General features: G+C 35.6%; 1 protein-coding gene across 1 annotated transcript; it reads left to right on the forward strand.

Moving 5' to 3' along the window:
* The first annotated feature begins 3,953 nt into the window (after window positions 1-3,953).
* LOC129224917 (biotinidase-like) lies at window positions 3,954-21,146 on the forward strand. The gene is made up of 4 exons (XM_054859464.1): window positions 3,954-3,999; window positions 5,034-5,170; window positions 8,132-8,310; window positions 19,779-21,146. The coding sequence occupies exons 2-4, from the start codon at window positions 5,086-5,088 to the stop codon at window positions 21,144-21,146; spliced, it is 1,632 nt and encodes a 543-aa protein (XP_054715439.1). The 5' UTR covers window positions 3,954-3,999; window positions 5,034-5,085.
* Window positions 21,147-21,841: the final 695 nt, after the last annotated feature.

Below are 21,841 nucleotides of genomic sequence, written 5' to 3' on the forward strand. Positions count from 1 at the left end.
ACGATGACTTTTGTGGCTTGTTATTTCTCTGTCTCTTCGTTTTCTGACCCATTTCAAAAAGAAGATCCGTCAATATTTTTAAAAAAACCAATGGGTTATATTTAGAATGACATAGGATTGATGTGAAAAAATATTGGACTTTGTATTCGAATTCAGTTTTGAGTTATTTTGGTTTTACTAAAAAATTTCAAAGTGTACGAACACTTTTGGGAGCTACTGTATAACAGACAAAATTTTCGAAGTTCAAAGTTTTTAAGCACAATATGCACAGTTTAATGAAAAATATTGAGAAAAAAAATCAAAAGCATGGTTTTGATTTCGATACTGCTGGAACCAGTTGAATAAAGCTGATTCTACTTTTAGGAAAGGTGCACATCTTCATTCTTTCAAATTCGGATTTATGGATTCTACTAAAGAATGAAAAGGAACGCATCTTAACTTAACGCCTTTGAATAAAGGTACAATCAGTTGACTTGACAACTTGACAGATTAAACACAAATTCGGGGGTAGTCCAGCAACGTGTTAAAGTGTAAACATTACAGTACAACCAAAGAAAACAAGCTAACTCATTTCTGCACGTGTAACTCTTTTATCGCACATTGGCTCAACAGGTGCTCTTCTTGCTTAGAGGTCTATTGTGCAGGAATTGCAAGCGAAGGTGACTTAATTTTTCTCTAATAGTTTTTTTTTTCTTTTCTTTTTTTCTTTTTTTCGTTCGTTCTTTCAAAATAAAATTTCAGTCATCTTTTTTAAAACTTCGAGTTAAAGGAAGTTAATTTCGAGATATTGAGAATAATTAGCATAGAGTTAAGGCAAAGGTGTTCTGACTTGATAAAAACTTGGAGTAATAGTAATATTTGAGTTATCGGACTTCGAGTTATCGCGAATTCACTGTATTAAGTTTTTCAAATTATTTATTTATTTATAAACACCTGTTTATTGACAGCGTAAGAATATTTCCACTTAATTTCAAACAAGTATCACATTTGCTGATAATAATTGCTTCAATCCGAGTCTTTATAATCACCTGAGAACAAACGAGAAAGATAAAAGTGAAAAATGCTTGTGTTCTTTTCAATTTCGTATTATCTTAATCGGAAATACTAGTGCTTCCCCTCCTGCCCTCTTTGGGTTATGACTAAGGTGTTTCACTTATACTCCGAACACAGTTGCCATGAAGAAGCGATAAAAATCTCCAAGGTTGGTACTCGTAAAAATTTTTTTTCCATTCAATATCCACTTTGATCTCAGTTTCTCAGTCACTCAAATCAGTGCTTTGCAACACAGATATGAGGACAGAACAGGTTTTTTTTAAATTATAACTTACGTTGTGATTAATAGGGATGCATCGATTAATTAGGAGTTCAAAAACCCATTTTCTTTGGCAAATGATGTCTTATTTTTGAAGTTCGATGAACTATTTAAAGAGTAATGGCGCACCCGAAAAAATAAATAAATAAATAAATATATATATATATATATATATATATATATATATATATATATATATATATATATATATATATATAATTTGAAATCACGAGTTGCAACAGGACCCTACTCATTGGAGGCTATTGTTTCTAGAAACGGCTCATGTCCTCTCAAGCCTGCCCCTCCTCGTGGGCGGTTACGTGTGTGTATGTATGTAAGGACTTGTTTGTGTGTATGCAGGACATGGACGCCACCGCCTAGGAGGAGGAGATTCCTGTGGACAGTGCTGCTAGTGGAGGCGAGAACCAGAGGAGCAGCTCCGTCCTCCGGTGGACGGCGGTGCTGCAGAGGCCCCTGGTCCATTCTGAAAAAGGAACCGGACATCAAGGACCGTCAAATGAAAGCAATAAGAAATCGTGAATGCTCAAAAAAAAAAAAAAAAAAAGCTTTCACAAATAATAATTTGGGCCTTTCCACGGAAAGCAGTCATTTTCTCCCGCACATAACGCCTCATGTTTTTTAATGCTTAAAAATATTAATGAACAAACTTTTTCTGCTTAACAAATTACAAACCTATGTGTGATTTCTTAAGCAAAAAATTTCGACCCTTTAAAATTATTACTTTTTAATGAAATACATTTCTCAAAACAATTAAGGGAGCAAGCAAAAAAGTGAAAAAAAAATCGTGCAAGACAGAAACGTATTGGCATACATTGGATAGTACACGCGTATCAATGTGCAATGCAGAGAAAAGACGTAAAAAAAAGGAATTAAGCTTTAATTCTTTGAAAATATGGAAAACACATGAAAAGATGATTCCTGGCAACAATTTGACTACAGGTAAACGATGAAAAAAAGTACTGTTTAGACATGATGCATAAGTTTTGATAGGGCGTGTGATCTCCTCAAACAGCTAAGACTGCTGCACACCTGTATAAAATGGGTGCGATGATCGAATATAATACTTTTCTTTACTGGGGAATATTTTTCCACTCTCAAGAAGTTCAACCTCCAAGTCTCGAACAGTAACAGGCGGCCTTGGTCGTGCAGCAATGCATCATCCGAGCATGTCCCAAACATACTCGACTGGATTCAAGTCAAGAGAGCAAGCTGTCCATTCCATACGCTGTATTGTTTCAGCTTCAAGCATGTTGTCCACCAGACGAGCTCTGTGCGGTCGAGCAATATCATCCTTTAAAACAAAGGAATCTCCAATGGCTACAGCATAAGGGATGACATGAGATCGCAGTATCTCGTCTGCATACCTTCGGACCGTCAAAGTGCCATTCCGAAAGATATGCAGGTCCGTACGTCCGCCTGTGCTGATTCCACCGCATACCATCCAACCAACTCATCTGCATTGTGACCTTTTACGAATGAATGCGGGGTTATTTCGAGTGTCCCTGTTCTTCCATACCAGAACACGTCGGATGTAACACTCCAGACTGATTTAATACACATCTATAAACAGCACTTGGCTCCAATCATGTTGCTCCCAATCTCGATGTTCAGTAGCCCATTTTCTTCGGGCCGTACGGCTTCGTAGGATCAACGGAATGCAGATAATTGGCCTACGTGCATAGAGCCCTCCCTCATGAAGCAGATTACATAGTGTTTGGCTGGACATCCTTTTCGTTCTGTTGCCAAGAGCAACTGTCTTTGCAGCTGCGTAGCATTCTCTGTTCTGTTTTGACGGGCTGTTAACAGTATATACCGGTTATTAGCTGCTGTATTGGCGTGTAGCCGACCTTTCCCTGGTCGATGTCTAACATTTCCTGTCTCTTGGAATACATTCCACAGCCTTGCAACAACCCTTCTGGAGACTCCAAAAGCGTCCGCTACACTACGTTATGTTTGCCCGGATTCCAGTCTGCCTATAGCACGAAATGTCATGGATTCCGGTAAATCACATTGTTGAGACATTCTCAAGTAACCTTGTCTAAAGAAAAAAATACTGCGCACTTGAATTTTACAGTTAGGACAATAGAACAAACGTTTCTGCAACATCCCGATTTCTGCTCTTTTCTCCTTTTTCTGGTTTTTGACGTCATGCACACTGATTTGCATATAAACTTTTCACCTTCCGTTTTCTGTTAGGCTTTAAATTATGGATTATTCATTTTATGTTACATATCAGTATACATCTTTGCGTAATTTTGTTAAAACCATGCGCTCCCCTAATTGTTTTGAGCAGTGTATATAAACCGTAACTTGCGGGAAAAAGGGTTGACTTTTTCATGGAATGGCCCTACATTATACTCCAATTTACCAAGGTAAAATAAAGGGTTTTTCCCCGATTTCAATGCAACAAAACAATTGGAGTTCAGAACCATGCCCCCAATGAGTAAAGATTATATAATTCATAGACACTCTGATCAGAATTCAGCTGAAGAAAATAAGTCATTCAAAATCTATATTTTCTGACCTTGTTATCGAATTCTGATTTTAAAAGCATTCATATCACATCCTTTTATCATTAAGTACCAAGATTAAATGGATTGTAAACTTGTGTATGAAACTTGTCCGAGGTCACTCCTATGCGAAAACTATCGCGAGTAGCAAAATGAGTAAGTTCCTTTACTTCATTTAATTAAAAAAAGAATTCACAGAATTTGAAAGTAATAACCGTAGCAGATATTTCTTACATTTATTTTCCCGAAAGTGTCGTATTATCATCAGCAACGATAGCGTAATACAGTAGAACCTCTCAATAAGAGACACTGAGGAGACCGGATATTTTGTCCTTTAAATAGGTGTCTCTTCTTCGGAGGTATTTGAATTGATGCATGCTGTGCATTTTACTTAGAATGATTTCATAATTAAAGTAAAACTATTAACTTTAAGAGGAAATACTGAAAATGTTTCATATATCCTAAATAAAGTTAACTACTATTCAAATTTCAAAGTTTATTTTATTTTATTAATTAAAATTTACCTAATCAAAAACTTTGTTATGGCAAATTTGTAGCAAACAGTAATTATTTTGAAGTAATTCATTGCATAGATTTGCTTCATCTCATGTAATTTACGATGCAATACCATGTTGCTGTTGGTGTTGTCGTATCTAATGACGTGCAGAATGCGAAAGGTTTATATGCCTCCAAAAATCTTGGTAACAAGATCTGCAAACGGAGTCGTTTCCAAAATTTTAAAAGTATTTTTTTCTGAAAGAACATGCTTAAAATCATAGGATCTAACCATTTTTTAAATAATTTGTTTAAGTTTAATATTTTTAAAAAATTACTTAAATCGGTGCGCTTTCATTGTTTACATTTCTTGCCGATGACATCACAAATGATGAAATGCCATTCTGTGTTGCCATTCACAGAGCAAAGTATTTAATTCGCATCTTTACTCATGTGTATTGCAACGATATGGTTGACAGCAAGCGTAGAGCGCTATTGTAATTCTCTTCTTGATTATCATAACATGGAAACGCGGTACAAAGATGCGCCAAAGAGCATCATTTGTGACGTCATCAAGACCACGCCTTGTTTGAAAAGTCGGACATTTAAAAAAAAATAATTAAAAAGTAACTGTTGGGAAAATGAAAGAATTTTCTGGGCCCATGTTATTTTTTTGCTTATTCTATCAATTTCAGCGACTAAAAGTACTACTTTTGACTGAAGGAAACAACCCCATTCTGGAGCCCGATGGTTGTACAGAATTTCAATTGGTGGTGCTCCAAGTTGGAGGAGGGAGCGAATAATGGCCTGACAATTCAAAACATGATCAAGGGTGAGTTGTAAATGGGGACAGTGCTTGCAAATGGGATAGGATTTATCATTAGTTGATAATATCTTCATATCCTTGAAATGTCCTGTGCGTAGGCTAGCTATTGTGGAAGAGAGGTTTCTTGGGCAGTGAAGGTTAGGGGATTGTTGCCTTGCTGAAAAGCTGATCGTAGATCCTTCGCTTGGCAACAGCATTCACGTCTGTGAAGGCTATGCAATACCATGTTAATTACAATTAGTGTTCACATTTCAAGTTTTATATACAAAGCTAATTAGTTGATGTGCACTCTCAGTCGGCCTTGAGCCTACTTGAATAAATTGCTGAGAGGGTAAATCATGCATGCACATTTCAGCAAGTTTTTTTGATAATACGTAACTAGTTTCCTTCACACATGCTTATGTCAAACTTTCCTCAGTTAAATTTTAAAGAAAAAGTTAAACTTAAGTTCCAGTAAATATATTATTTCTTATGCACTTTTGCATTATTTATTGTAATTTTTTACTTTGTGGCTGTCCCTTAAACAGAGTGTCCCTTAATTAGAGGTTTAGACATGGAAGTCCCTATTCAAAGGGACTGAGACCGGAAAGAATTTCCTTTAAATAGAGGTGTCCCTTATTCAGAGGTGTCCCTCAAAGGTGTTTCTACTGTTTATAATTCACTCGTGATAATAAAGGCACATCTCAAAAATGTTTAAAAAAAAAAACGCGATAATGTTTAATTTAAAATCTAAACTTAATGTTCTTTCTTGCCTCAAAACTTTTATATATTACCTCATCATCATTGTTAAGACACTATTAAGGCGTAAAAAACAATGATTGCGGCTCATCACCAAAAACATAAATATACCTACTCACCCTCCCCCCCCCCCCCCATTTCGCCGACACTATAACATTTCCTTCCCCATCTCAATTAGAAATTCCCCAAAACAGGGAAACTAATGGATTACTCTCCGGGTTCGCCATCAATATTTTCCCAAAAATGAAATGAATAATTAAATACTATATACATATCTTTAAAAAATGTATTTGATTATTTTACAGTCATATATCATGTAAATACGAAAAAAAATCGTTAATGACTTACCAGAGAACTGATATCTTCAATTCTATATGGTTTCACTTGCAGTATTTTGTAGCATTTTTCCAGAGAAGGTTTGGTATTTTTCTGTTTCAAAATCTGGTAACACTGCCACCGATTTCTTATCAACGCCCCCGTAATCCTCTACAGGCAATTAAAGATGCATAGAGTTAAATTTTTCGTAATATTTACTTGTCTGTCTGAAAACATGATTTATTTAGCCGTTAAAAGGAAGAAAAAAAAATTTAAGTGAAAGACGCGTGACTTAAGATAATAAATATATATATATATATATATATATATTTGCGCCGTTTTGCCGACGCAAAATTTCGTTTCTTGATTTCTCTCTAGTTTCCGTCCGTCGCTTCGCCGACATGAAATCCCTAAATATCTTAAAAGGTGAGATTGAAAGGGAAAATCAAGGGGGAAGAAAATTTCGGGTCGGCGAAAAGTAGATGACAGCAAATATAAATCAATGCTATTTTATAACAATACTTACATTCACAGATATACACATGAAATTAACTTAAATGAACATAAATAATACGGGAAGTTTCTTTTCTGAATCTCTGAGGTGTGAATTGTATGCAACATGTGGAGTTTCCGAGATTATTTTAAACTTTTTTTTTTTTTTTTGTACAACGCAAAAATGTTTTCAGATATGGGGCTCATAGGCCAATACAATGAATTCCACACAAAAAAAAAAAAAAATTGAAGAGCTGTGGGGGAAAAACATAGGAAAAAAAGATCGTTTTTTATGATGTTTCAAAAATTTAGGGGCAATTCCCCCCCCCCCCCTCCAAGTCTTCATTTTGGCTAAAACGAGTCATATTTTTCAACTTTTTACCTTTCTAGACTTTCAGAAGAATGGTAACAGTTACTACAATCAAAATAATGGCTATGAAACTGTCGAAAACTGACCAAAAAAATGGAGGGGGCTATCCCCAAAAAGTGGTGGGTGAGGGGGGAAAACTGTGGTCATATTTGGATTTACAGGCCATTTTATGCAAGAATTAGCAAGAATAGTGTCAGAAGCATTTACAAAGTTTTCTTTTTTGCTGCGCGGTGGCAACAAGTTATAACTTGTTATAACTACAAATTATAACTTGAATAATTTTACTGTCAGCATAAAAAGAGGAATAATACTAGTAACAACCTAACTTCCCTTGCAAGTTGTTACCCGATATTTCGTCTTCCGACGAATCTCCTATCGCCATTTGTACTCTGATTTGAGATTTCGGCAGGGGTGCCCACTCAGGAGAGGTCACGGCGCAGACTGCGCCATTGAAATTTTTAGGGGGAAGGGAGTGTTTGAGAGTATTTTTCTACTTTTAGTGGTTTTTGCTTTTTTGGGGGGGGGGGGGGCTCCACGATATTGAGGGGGGTGCGCCCTTGCCAATAGGGGCGGGCACCCCTGATTTCCCCAGGAATTCGTTGATCGAAATCTTTTTAACTGAACCAGGAACAGCGTGCATTTTCTAGAAGATATCCAAAGATTAACCGAATTTTTGCTAAAATGCTAAGCCTTTATTTTTAATACTGTGCCGTTATTATTTTCAGAATAAAATTGTAAGTTATAGAAAAGAAAAATAAATGGCAACTTCTGTAAAACCACAGATTGTATGGAATTGGCAAACGTCCAGTTAAGATGAGTCTATTTGAATGAGGGGGGGGGGGGGGAGTTAAAATTTGATGCTCATGTTCCGCTCACTTGAATGAGATTCTGCTTAATTTAGTGGCTTACATATATCTGCAAAAGTTGACAACCCTAAAAACTCATAGATGCATCCATTTCCGCCTGTAAACCAGAATTTCTGCATTTCCATACAATCCGTGGTCAGACAGTAATTCCTAATTTTTGTTTTAAAATTGAATCTTTTTATCTAGGTAAAATCACTTTTAGTGTATTTTTGATAATACTACCCACAGTAGTGTTTGGCAAAGATTACTTTACTGCAGCTGTTTTTGAGCACAGACCAAGAGACGAATTTTTCCAGGAACCAAAAACCATTATCACCAATAATCTTGATTTTTATGAAAGGGCCGCCAAAGTAGCAGCTGAAAAAGTAAGTTTTTTATTTAATAGTTTAAGACATTTTCTTTCTTTCAGTCACACTACATTTCAAAAGCAATTTTGGTTCAGTTTAAGAAAATTAGAAGCAAAACTTATGTATACTACATTAAACTTCAAAAATAGCTCACCGTTTTAAAAATTTCGGAAGATAAACAAGTCACATTTTTGCAATTCCAAAAAAAAAAAAGAAAAAACGTTTGAAAAAAAAACGGGTTTTTAATTCTTTCCGTCGAGCGTGAATGCTTCGCGTGGGTCAGCTAGTTGATTTTCAATGTGTTACATTTTATTCTCTTTGCAATTATTCCGCTTTTGTACGCGTTGATTACGCATTATTTACAGAAGTATCAGTTGATTTTTTAAATTTAATGGTTGCGGTTAATATTTCACCGGATAAGTTTTTAAGCGCAATATAGTACGGTGCAAATAGACCGAAAAAAGGCCTAACCTCAACATCCAAAGCAAAAGTTTCCCGTCTACTCCAAATTGTTGTATACTGTCCACATATTGTTTGGTAAAAAGTTACACTGTTTTCAGCGTCGGGTTTTGGGGGGAGGGGTGGGGAGAAGTTGGTAAATTAGAAGTTTTTATCAGTTTTTCCGAAATATTTAGAAAACTATGGTGTTTAGCGCGAAAAGTGCAATATACAAAATAATCTGTACTAAATTACGAACAAAATGGTCATAGGCGGATTTAGGCTGAAAAATTTGGGGGTGCAACAATAACAAGGATGGGGGGGGGGGGGAGTGTATTCCCGGAACAACAAAGCAGTGGCGAAATCAGAAAATATTTTAGGGCGGGGTGCACTTTTGTGTCTAAAAACGTGATGTAAACCATACTTAAGAACATTAGGGGATCGGCAATTCTTAATATTTCAAACTGTAGAAAATGTCTTAAACGAAAGTTGATGTTGTTAGAAGTCCAGGGTGAATAAAGCTTCTGGTTTGGAAGGGGATTGACGCCCCCAAAAAAAAATTGCAATAGTAGTTTTGAAAATTTTACTGTTCTTGGTGATATTTTAGGGGAAAGAAAGTTACGTGGGGCTCCAAGGCTATTTTTAGAAATTTAAGTCTTATAAATGTGATTATAGTCCATATTTACAGTTTGGGTTAGGAATGAGACTCATGGACAGTCCCCAATCGATTTTTTGAAAAACAGATAGAAATATGTACCCCCCCCCCCCACTACCTCTAACTTTTCATAATTGAAGTTCCAAAAACGCTATGGTGAACAATTTTTGATACTGTTACCGGACGGGGTGTTCTAGAGCTCTCTCCTGGAAAATTTTCGAAATTGAAGTCCTAAAAATGAAGTTCTTATGCAATACTCCATGGTATTATAAGGAGAATTTCAAAGGCTGCTGTCCCAAAAGATTCCCCACACTTAAATGTTACGAAATAATACTTTTCAAAACCAAAATATTAGCAATCTTTGATGATATTAGAGAAAGCGGGTGGGAGGCCCTTGTTCGAATATTTTCCAAAATTAAAGTCTTAAACACATGAGTGTAAGACCATATTTGGTAACGTTAGAGACACTGCAGTTTTTCAAAACTGAAGCTCCAAAAACGCAATTTTAAACGAATTTCGATGTTTATAGGCGAGTAGAGAATCTTGGAAATTTGGTGAAAGTGAAGCCCAAAAAACGAAATTTGAGGTACTCTGTAATACTTTTGGCTGGAGAGAGAACTTTGGAGAAGAAAAATTTTGAGGACTAATAGAAAAAATGAGAAGGAAAGGGGGAGAGCGGATATGAAAGAAAGAGGATTGTGCAAGGAGGGGGGGGGGGAAGCACACAATTCGCAGCCGATAATCTGAAGTTTTTGAAAAATTTAACTGTCAAAATTTCTTTTTGAAAAAAAAATTAAGGTTTTTTTCCCAACATTATTTTTTTCTTAAAATAATTGCGTTTTCCCAAAATGAGATCTTTTCTTCCTTTCAATAAATAAAGAACATTTTTTTAAAAAAACATCAACTCGATGTTTTGTGGGGAGGGTCACTAGTATTGTGCCCCCTCCCCCCTGAATGCACCACTGCAGCAAGAAGTCCGGGAGTCCTCCTACAAAAACTTCCGAAAATTTACCTTAAAAATGTTGGTTTTTAGTTGATTTTATTGATAAAGTTAGTTGCAAGAATCATGTTTTTTTTTTTTTTTTTTTTGCTTGATTAGCCATTGTTGGTTCAAAATAGAAGAAATGTATTGATACACGAATAAATACCGAATTACAGAACATACAATTATTCTATACATTGTATAGAACACAGCACTAAACAATAAATTGTTTGAGAAATTTCTTTATTTGCATGACATTTTTTTTAAGTTTTTTCTTTTCAAATACTTCAATTCTTAACATGAACACAGTTATATTTTTCTCACACTAGCGGTGATACACTGGATTTGTTTCAAGTAAATTTTCTAGTATAGCAGCTACGAATTTTTTTTTTTCGCCCTCTGCGTTTCTAAGTGAAATGTACTAAATTAATTATTTTCAAAACGCAACCAAAAATTTTTGGGGGTGCGGCGCACCCCCTAGCACCCCCATAAATCCGTCTATGAAAATGGTCCTAAACATTATTTTGTTAAGTGAACGGTTGCAGAGTTACGATAGGTGAAAAATAGAAATATTTCGTATTTTTAAAGATTTTTCGGAAAAAAAAATCATTATCACTCAGGAAACTAGATTTTTGTATGAAGAGTGCTTTGTAAAAGCAAATTGCGATTTATGGGGCCGGTGGTATGTTTGTGATTAGCCCTTGAAGGAACGGCAACCTCACCACCTACTCAAGGGGCTCTACTTTTAAGGGAAATGAAGCATTCATGGACCTTGGTTATATAAATCTGCGACACGGAGAAACCCGAACTTTCTCTAGACAATGCCACAAAAAGAATGAATATATTTTAAACATAGATGATTTTAAATTATGAAAATTCGTTACAATTATGATTTATAGTTATATCATTTTAAATAATAACATTTTTATAAGTGCAGCTTTTGAAGTTTTTTCTTTAGAAAATAGGCATATTTGCCTGTATATTGCGACCATATTTTATCAAACTTTTTGACGTTCGTAAACTGAGTTCAATACTAATATTTAATAAAATGTAGAACGTTGAATGCGACATATTGTGATGTAAAGTATTCATCAGGATTCAGTCCTCTTCAAGTATACTACCGTCCTCTTCTAGATCTTCGTCTATGATATTAGTGCTCCTGTTATTACTTCCTAGACCTGAGCAATTACTGCACATACTTAAGCAGTTTAGACCACTACTTCTGCACTCGCAGTTATGGACGCATTCGGCTTTTTAAACCCGCACTATGAGGGAAAATAATTCCTAAGGACTTGCAGAGGGCATTGTTGTAATTGGTCTCAGGCATTCACCAATCTTCTTCCACCCCCACTGGAGGTAAATTATTTTCCTCATTCAGCCGCTGCTGAACCTGGTGGTAGGTTCTATATGAAGGCTGCCTGGTAGCTGTTGAAGTCAGGGTAAGCCAACTTGAACAATGAGTGTATGGGCTGCTTTGCAATAGACTGGAAGTACCACTGGTAGCGAAAGCTATCTAGATCTTCAGTATTCTTTGCTCAAACATCGCAAAAAAAAGAAATACTTTCCTGCGTTAGCCACCGCACTGGGATCAGCTTTGGAATCGTTAAAGATTTAGAAGCTTCGCACGAAGAGCGTTGTAGGCTTACACTTTCCTTCCGGTGAAATGTTTCCCTTCTTGTAGAAAGATGGTACATTGTCACATCCTGTGAAGGGGTATATTGCAAAGATTACACCCTTCATATCTCCAATGCTTCGCTGAATGTCCGAAACAGTGCACACCTTTTCCTGCTGATTGCCTTTCTTTGGTACCACCATTTTCAATCTGTTTTCTGATGGTGTGTGAACATTCAACAAGACTAGCAAGTCCATGTTATCACGGATCACACAAGCCTCAACTCCATTCTTAGCTTTATCGATCGCTGTTAAAACTATAAATAAGTCATCGTCACCCGATGCTTGATAAACTGTGCAACCGCCTCTTTGCAAGTACACTGTCAGGAGAGAAATTAGGCCCATTTTGTTCTTAGTGTTAGCTAGAAATTCACTTTGGTTGATAGTTACTTCGATTGAGTCTTCAACTTTGACTTCAATGTTAGTAGTAGAATGTGATCTACATAATTGTTCTTCATCTTTTGTGGTTCTTTGCTCGTATTCATTAAAAACAAGTTGCTGGCCCATAATGAGCAATTACGGAATTTATATATTGCTCGCAAATCTGTCTGAAGGTAGCTGGGAAGCGTCAGAAAACACGATGAAGAAGGTGATCTTCATCAGTGATGTAGGACGCTTTTTCTAAATAAGGGGTGATCGATGATTCATTTGAATCTGGAACTAAAACAGAACACCACTAGGAGATTTGCTCTCCTTCCTTATCAAGCCATATTCGTCGAACAAGGGTGGAGGATATGCACGTAATTCGAATTAAAATAAAGTCGAGCCCGCTTATTAGAATATCGGTAAAAGAATATCCCGCTTAATATAATACATTTTCAATGTACTAAACCAAAGTAATGTGGTTATTTTTATCTCGGTTTTTCGAATATCCCGCTTATTAGAATATTTTTTTCGTGGCAAAATGGCTATTCACTTAAGCGGGTTCGACAGTATTTCTTAAAGTCTCTGATATTTTCTTACAGTGCACACCATCCGATGTGAAAGAGTATTAGGCAGGAGTGCACGTGGACTCAAGTAAAATTTTTTGAAGGCAGTGTGAAATTTTCTGAAACTATGAGGAAGCTCGACCCTTCTCCCTCCACAGTAAAACTCTTTAAATATGCATACAAAAATCATTTAAATCATTAATAAAAATTATTTTTAAAGTTTTTTTTTTAAATAATTTTTCAGTTTTAGAATGTGTAGTCAACCCAAAAGTTTTGAAAATTTCTGAAATTCCGGATCACAAACACCCCTGGTATTAGGGTTCACACATACAGTGGTGTTGTTAACTATCATAGACTTTGTAATAGAGGCTAGAGACTGAACAGCTAACTTTCTTTTCAAGTGTATCTCTGGATGTTTTGTTCTTAACCTTTTTAGAAGCTAGTAGTCTAACTTCAAGTGCTTTATCACAGTTCACGCAAATTTCAGAAAACTGGTTCTCGTTCCTAGTATTTCTACGTTTCTAACCCCATGTGGTGCCTCTTAGTTTCTTTTAGACTAATACGATTGTACAATATTACTTTTTAATAAAACTGTTTAGTTATTTCTGTTTACGTAGTAGTTAGAATTGTATTTTCCAAAAAATCTTAAAAATGCGAAAATTTTCTACTTTTACACCCGCCCTAACTCTAGAATCGTTCACTTAACAAAATAACATTTAGCACCATTTTGTCCGTAATTTAGTGTAGATTATTTTGTATATTGCACTTTTCGCGCTTAACACCATAGTTTTCTAAATATTTCGGAAAAACTGATAAAAACTAGTTATTTACCAACTTCTTCCCCCCTCCCCCCAAAACCCGACGCTGAAAACGGTGTAACTTTTTACCAAACAATATGTGGACAGTATACAACAATTCGGAATTGACGGGAAACTTTTACTTTGGATGTTGAGGTTCATGTCTAATTACACTGCACTAATACTAGAATTTCTGTATGAAAAATTATTTATGTAAGAAGCTTCTGTATTACTTCAAGATTACTTCAAGTTTTTAAATTTCGATTTTCAGATTTTAGTGTAAAAAATCTTTTTCGGCACCAAAAATGTAAATTGAAGTATAAATAAATCATCTCGAATTAAGCGGAACCTCGGACTTCCAAGACACTCTCTCTCTCTCTCTCTCTCTCTCTCTCTCTATATATATATATATATATATATACATATAAGGGGGTTTCGAAAAGCAAGGTAGCAAGAGATCTGACGTGTGTGCAGATTCTCTGCATGAATAAAAATCACGCTGAAGATAACGATGACGATCAGAGTTTTCAAACGGTGTCGGCGGATATAGCTGAGTCTCCACTAGCAGGTCAAAATGTCAGAAGACGACTGCGTTGATGGAAACGTGTAACACCAATGAAACAGGAAGCGTTACAGTCGACGCCCGCTACAACGCGATTCGACTTACGCGAAATGGCTATAACTCGAATTTTTCACGAGTAACGAGTTTTATAGTAAACGCGAATTTTTTTGGAAGGAAGTATCAGCTTCGTTATTGGCTGCTAAATATTGATTTTGTGAATGTTATTACATTCATTTAAGCATCACTAACAGCCAAAGTTCGCACACCAAACTAGTCTACTACATCAAATAACCACTCAGCTACTTTCATTTATTTAGTTTTTTCATTCTAAATATAAAAGTTGATGAAATATAATGGCACTTTAGTGTCACCTTCATCTAAAATTTGAAGATGGGAAGAAAAAAAAAGTTTCTGTTGAAAAAATTTAAAAAAGGCTAAGAATCTCGATATGCTTGAACAACTATAAAACTTCGACGGTAGCGCGACAATAAGTACGAGTGAATCTTCCATACGTACAATTAAAAGTCAAAACAAAAAGATAGCCGTAAAAGTTCAGAGCTTAGTTTCAATATTGAAGCTTGCAGAACAGTCTAGCAAAGTAAATATTATGAAAATGGAAGCTGCTCTGGTATTGTGGATTATTCCTATTCCTATTCAGAGTTACAACTGTATTTATATCGAGGACTGCATACTAAGTGCCTTGCCTCCATTATTTTATATACCAATAGATGGCAGCACCATCACCGGATCGAACAGTTAATGAGAATTTAGAACTAGTCCAGGAGCTAATAGCTACCTAGTACTAGCACCCCCAGAGGTATCGTTTCACTTGGAGGACATTGAGAATACGAGCATATTTAACGTTGCCCAGTCCCCTTTAATGACGACGGTGAGTCTTCGACCATCGAGGTTCGAACTCAGGACCCTCCGGCCCCGAAACCGACACTCTACCGATCGGGCTGCCACGGCCCTATTGTGGATTAATAAAGAGATCAGGAAGAGGAGATATTGCGACAAATCGAAACGTTATAAAAGAAAAGGTGAAGCAACCGTATTTAAAAATGTATTAGATAAGGATAACGATTTGATCATGGAGCATAAAGCATCACTATCTTCATTTTTTAACTCTTAAATATTGTTACTGAATCTACCGTAAAGTACTATTATAGTGCATCAATTTAATTTTACAACATGCTGTGCGTACCGTTTTGTTTTATTTTTTGCCTTTCATTCCCATTGGTTACTCATTTTATGCATCTTAAAATATTTCATGTTGAATAACAGTTTTTTATTTTTTAAATACAGTAAAAGTTCAATTTTTTGTGCAAGAAAATGTAGTGTATGGTTGAGGAATGCTTTAGAGCAGTTTGAGGAGTATTTATAGGAGTTTAAAAGTATTTGGTATGCTTTAAAAAATTTGTATGCATATATTTTTCCACAATGCGAAATTTCGACTTACGCGAGGAGTCTTGGGACGCATCCCTCGCTTAAGTCGAGACTCGACTGTATATGGCTTTTGCATACGGAGGTATTGAACCACCCCTCCTTACAGTCTCGACCTCGCAACCACACTGTAAAAAAAATCCGGAAACGTTTCTGAGTATATCGCGCAGCTGTGGTTCAAGGAAGTTTCAAAAACGTTTCTGAGTATTTCGGAATCCTCTTTCTGTAATTTTAAGAAACATTTATGAGTATTTCGGAATCCTCTTTCTGTAATTCCAGAAACGTGTCTGAGTATTTCGGAATCCTCTTTCTGTAATTTTCAGAAACGTTTCTGAGTATTTCGGAATCCTCTTTCCGTAATTTCCAGAAATGTTTCTGAGTATTCTGTGCAGCTGTGGTTCATGAAAGTTTCGAAAACGTTTCTGAGTATTTCAGAATTCTACAACAATTTTCAAAAACGTTTCCGAGAATTTCGGAATCCTTTTTCCGTGATTTTTTTTTTAAACATAATTCTTTATTATATTATTGCATACCATATCAGTTTCAATTCTTTCATATCTAAGAGCAATAATACAAGCAATTTTAGAATCATTCGTGGATTTTTTTTTTTTTTTTTTTGGAATTTCTAATGACAAATAGCATGGTTAACAGCATAACAAATGCTCAGTTATAAATTTTTGAAAAATTATGAAATAATCTGGTAGTTTCATTCCTAATCACAAAATCGTCGGGGAATTGGAGGGGGGGGGGGGGTACCTTCTGAAAAGTGGGGACTGTTTGTTAAACAATCTTAAACTTCAGTTTTTCTCTCAATATTTTCAAGACAAAACTATCAACATATTGTATTTTTAATGCAGAACTTAAAAACACATCTTGTATCAAACTTGATAGCTTTTATCTTCGGATAAAATTTGACAGGACTTACCTACCCTTCGCGTTCCGGAATTCGTTCACCTCAAGTCAATTTCTCTGACGAACAAAGTGTACCGAAAAGTACCAACAGAGAAATTGATGAATTTAAATATGACACCAAGTCCCCCCGCTGGAACCATTCGGGTTGATTCTTCTGTTCTTGCACTTTTCCAGCTCATCACAAATATAAATACTTATTCAAAATAGGTAACTGATTTTATTTTTACAGTGTGCGCAAAATGCAATATATATTTTATTTATTAAAACATTGAACTCTATTACATGATTATTCCATTTCACCATATACGAGAATTCCCCCCCCCCACCATAAGAGTGGTGGTGCACCCATAAAATGCTATAAAGCGCCCCCCCCCCACCCTTAAAAAAGCAACCCCCTGAAAATGTCAATGGCACAGTCTGCGTGGTGAACGCCCCTCGTCTTCTCCCCATATGTACATTGTATATTAATAACATAGTTTTTTAAAAAATGATCATTTTTAAAACAATGACATGAAATAATATTACTTTTTATTTTGGCATGTAAATGCAGCTGTTCCATTTTTGCCACTGACTCATTCCTCCTGACTGTCCTACATTCAACTAGTATGCATGCAGTAGGTACTGTCCTGAGGAAGACAAATTATAGGGACTTGTTTCTTAATTTAGCCGAGGTAAAAAACCGCTGCTTTTAATTTTAGGTTTAAGCTCTTGTTTATTGCATTAGCATATGGTGCGTTTGGCCCAATGTAATGCATATATTATAGAGCTTAAACACTCTCTTTAGTAAGTAGTTTAATATCTTTTGGTCTTTTGACCATATTTATCGAATCTTCCACCGCTGATGAGCTCCGAATTCAACTTTTCAACTTTATTCTAATAATTGCTACATTTAATTTTCTTTTTCTCATTGCTATTCATTGCTTCTGTATTTCATATATATATACAAAAATATATTATTGAGAAATAATTCTTGTTTCTTATATTTGCAGCTTCTTTCCCTTAAGGGCAGGTACATTGCAACTAAAATAAATCGTACTAATGAAGCTCTGCTGAGATAAATAATATTTCATGTATAATATAAATTATAAATCAGAGTATCATATACATTATAAATCAAAGTATCATATAAATTATAAGTCAAATACATTAATATGGTGCAAAAATACAAAATTATTTATTTTATTAAGTCTTTTTTTTTTTTTTTTTTTTTTTTTTTTGCTTTTGGTAAAATTGAGGCTCGTAAAACGAAAAAAAACGAAGACACTTTTAAATACATATATGAATTTATTTGTTAAAGAATTTAATACACATTTAACTAATTTAAAGCGTTTCGCTAATGCAAATATTTAAAGAGATATCGTGATTTAGATAATACTGAAGTACTATGTTCTTAATTACAAGAGATAGTTTTTTTTTTTTTTTACTTCTTACAATCTAGCTGCACTGATTACAAGAGAATGAAAACATGCAACCTTAAAGACGAACTATCAAACCTGACAATTTGCATATTATAACATTTAATTCATAATGCTTGATACATAAATGTTCAGCCAAATATTAACTGAGATTGACACATAAAAACAAAGTAAACAATAACACTTATTTAAAGTTTTTTATAATCTTCAATTCATAAATTTTACAGAATAAATCTAGACACACTTGCACTGTTCTATATAATGTAAAATATTTTCAAATTGAAATGGTTCACAACGAAAAAATGATACTGAGGAAAATAGTCTTTTTTAATGAGATTTATATGCACTAAATCACTTTAAAGTAATATAGTTGCAAAGCGACTTACCTATTCGTCGGTTGTGGTCTTTTGCAGGCTTTGGTCACCAAAAAGGTGATTTTTATGACAAAATAAAATTCTGCCTACAAAAATTACCCATTTGGTAGAAAGAAGAAAAGTATCCAAGAAAAAAGTAAATCACCTACACAAGTTATGCGACGCAATGAATTTACATGGCGTCCTATCGGCAGTTATTTGGTTTTTAATTTCAGTTTGTATTCCTTCCGCGAGCATGCGTCGAGAAGTTGCACTTCGTACTTAAAAAAAAGTGACAAAGCTTCAAATTCAATCTCATGACGATACATATAGCAAGAAAATATAATACTTTAAAATTATCTTCAGTGAATTCATGCGAGGAACAGAACTTCTACTAATGGCCTTGATGAGTGTTACTTCGCACATGAGTCATCAACTTCCTCTTACTAGAGAGAAGAACAACTTATTGCTTTCGATCAGAAAAATGCATTTGACAGGAGGATTTTGTTTATTCCAAAAAAATTTTCTCTGAGACAAAAAAAAAAAAACGATTTTTTTTTTCTTGCGCAATAAGATTCTTGATTTTCATTGCGTGCTTTCACGAGTTTCAGTTTGGGTTTGGTGCTGGACTATAAAATTGCCGGGTGAGCTGCGCAGGCGTCGACTCTTACTTTCTTGTTAAACGGGAAAGGTATTTGATAAGAGCAGAAAACTGCTGAGGGCGTACGAATCTGTTTATTACGGAAAGCTTTTTTGTATATTCAGAGAGGTTTCCGAGATTTTTTACAGTGCAGTGATTTCTATCCCTTTAGACTAAAAAAGAGAGCACTTGAGAGGTCAGTATTTCAGAACTGGTGCTGTGGTTCAACAAGCCATACTGATGTGGTTTCACATTCTTGACGATGATTTCTTCCGTGCCGTACCTCCGCGTGTTTCTTCGGTCCAAAGAAATTGAAGTCACTTGGCGCGAGGTCGAGACTGTAAGGAGGGTGAGCCAATACCTCCCATCGCAAAAACGTTTTCACACTTCCTATTTCATTGGAAACATGTTTCCGTGTAAGCAGTCATTTCCTGCTCCCGGGGCGGTGATTTGTGGTGTCACCCTCCAAACCGGGAAAATTTTTAAATTTGTAGTCTTAAAAATATATTTTAGCTTTATATTTTTCCAAAACTTACAATTTCACTTTCGGAGGTGGCGGACTTCACCTGCCCTTCGCCCCCGTAGCGACGCTACTGATACATATATACATAATCAATTGCTCCCTGTGTTGCAACTCTTTCTTTATATGGGTTTATTACGCACTATATTTTATTATATCTCTTTCACAGGGGGCTGATATTATTCTCTTCAATGAATATGGTGTATTTCCCTACGCAGAAAATGAAACCAGAGAGAACCTTCGCCAATTCATGGAATACATACCTAATCCTGGGAAAAAGGTTTTCAATCCATGCGTAGAAGAAACTAAAGATCGAACAATTTTATACACTCTTAGCTGCATAGCAAGAAAAAATAATATGTACGTAGTCGCAAATATGGGAGACATTCAACCTTGTGAAGGAACCTGTGATTCTCAAAAAGTGGAAGGATGTTCGACGAAATGTCCACCCGACGAAGTATTCATGTACAACACAGATGTGGCATTCGATCGGGAAGGAACTTTAAAGGCAAAGTACCATAAACAGCATCTTTTTTACGAGGTTTTAAACACACCAGAAGAACCCGAATTTGTAACGTTCAAAACCGAATTTGGCGTATTCGGCATGATTGTGTGTTTCGATTCAGTTTTTCAAGAGTCTGTCATTCTGGCTGACCAAGGCATAGACACACTTCTGTACCCAACATTATGGTTCGAGGACGAGTTGCCCTTGAATTCTCCCGAATGGGAGCAATCATGGGCTTTAGCCAACAAAGTAAACTTCTTTGCTGCGAACGCACAAATTCCAGGTTTAGGATCACTGGGAAGTGGCATCTTCTCGAAAACCGATGGTGCATTAGTGTACACGTATGATCCAGATGGTGAATCGAAACTGTTAGTTGCAAATGTAAAATTACGGGACGATGCGAAGGTAGATACGAATGCCTCGATTACTATTATTGGGAACACATTTAATCGTGCTAAAGACGAAACTGGAGCAAATTTTCCTGACATTTGCTACGATAAGATCATTGGAGAGGCAGGCAACTTATACACAGATTACAGATGCTACAAATCACAAACTGAAAATTACACTCTTGTAAAATTGACTAAACCTAGCGGAAAGTTAGAAGCTTGTAACAATGGATTTTGTTGTTCCCTTACATATACAGCTGATGACATAAAGGAAGATTTTTACTTGACAGCTTTTAGCGGGATGAATAATGTGAAGGGTTATTATCATTGGTGTGAAGAAACTTGTCTACTGATGAGGTGCGATCCGTTCGATGGAAAGCCTTGTGTAGTACAGCCTCCAAGCTCTAAAGCAGTATTCACGTCTTTAGAGATGAAAGGAAAGTTTAGTTCTCAGAGAATATATGCCACAGTTTCGAAAAACAGGCATCGATTGGCTCCGAAATCGGAATGGTACTATACGATTTCAGGTTCCGAAGCCAAATTAAACTACCGCTCACAAGAGAATATCTCTCTACTGAAAGCTGGCTTTTTAGGAAGGTGCTACAATCGTGATCCACCGTTTGTATCATTTTACGGATACTGATGTTGCTTTGCTGCTTTGTGTAACACACAATTTCAAACTCGCATTCACCAGATATTTCGACCCTCGGTCATTCAACCAAATAGTCGGTCGAAGCCTTCTTCAGGCGTCTGACTGAGAGTGAAGCACAATCTGTTGGATTCGACTATTAAAGTAAATGGTTATGACTTAAAAAGTACTTATTTAAACTAACTTGAATGCATTCCATTTTTAAGCTGTGTAATAAGTAATTTTTTATAAGCCAAAACCATCAAAATAATAGGCGAAGAAAACATCTCACAGTAAAACCTGTCTACAACGATACTATTTGGACCTAAAAAAATATCGTAATAGAAAGGTTATCGTTACAGACAGTTTGATTATTCATGCTGACATTTTGCTGGAGCCAAAAAAACTATATTGTTATAGACAGGTTATCGTTATAGACAGTATCGTTATACACAGGTTTCACTGTCTTTCATAATAATGTAAGTAAATAATGATGGTTTGTAACTTGTTAACTTTTTACGACTTTGTCAGTCTCCTTTAATATTTTAGCACAAAAATGTCATAATAAAATTAACTAAGGAAATAACTTCAGATTTCACGTTATTATTATACTCCCCCCCCCCCCCCGTTTTTTCATTTTCTAATACGTAAGTAAGTTTCAAATGCAAAGGCACTATTTTTTACGCAAGAAAGCAATTCCATTTTTAACA

This window comes from Uloborus diversus, chromosome 6 (assembly GCF_026930045.1).
Source record: "Uloborus diversus isolate 005 chromosome 6, Udiv.v.3.1, whole genome shotgun sequence".
Lineage (NCBI taxonomy): Eukaryota > Metazoa > Arthropoda > Arachnida > Araneae > Uloboridae > Uloborus > Uloborus diversus.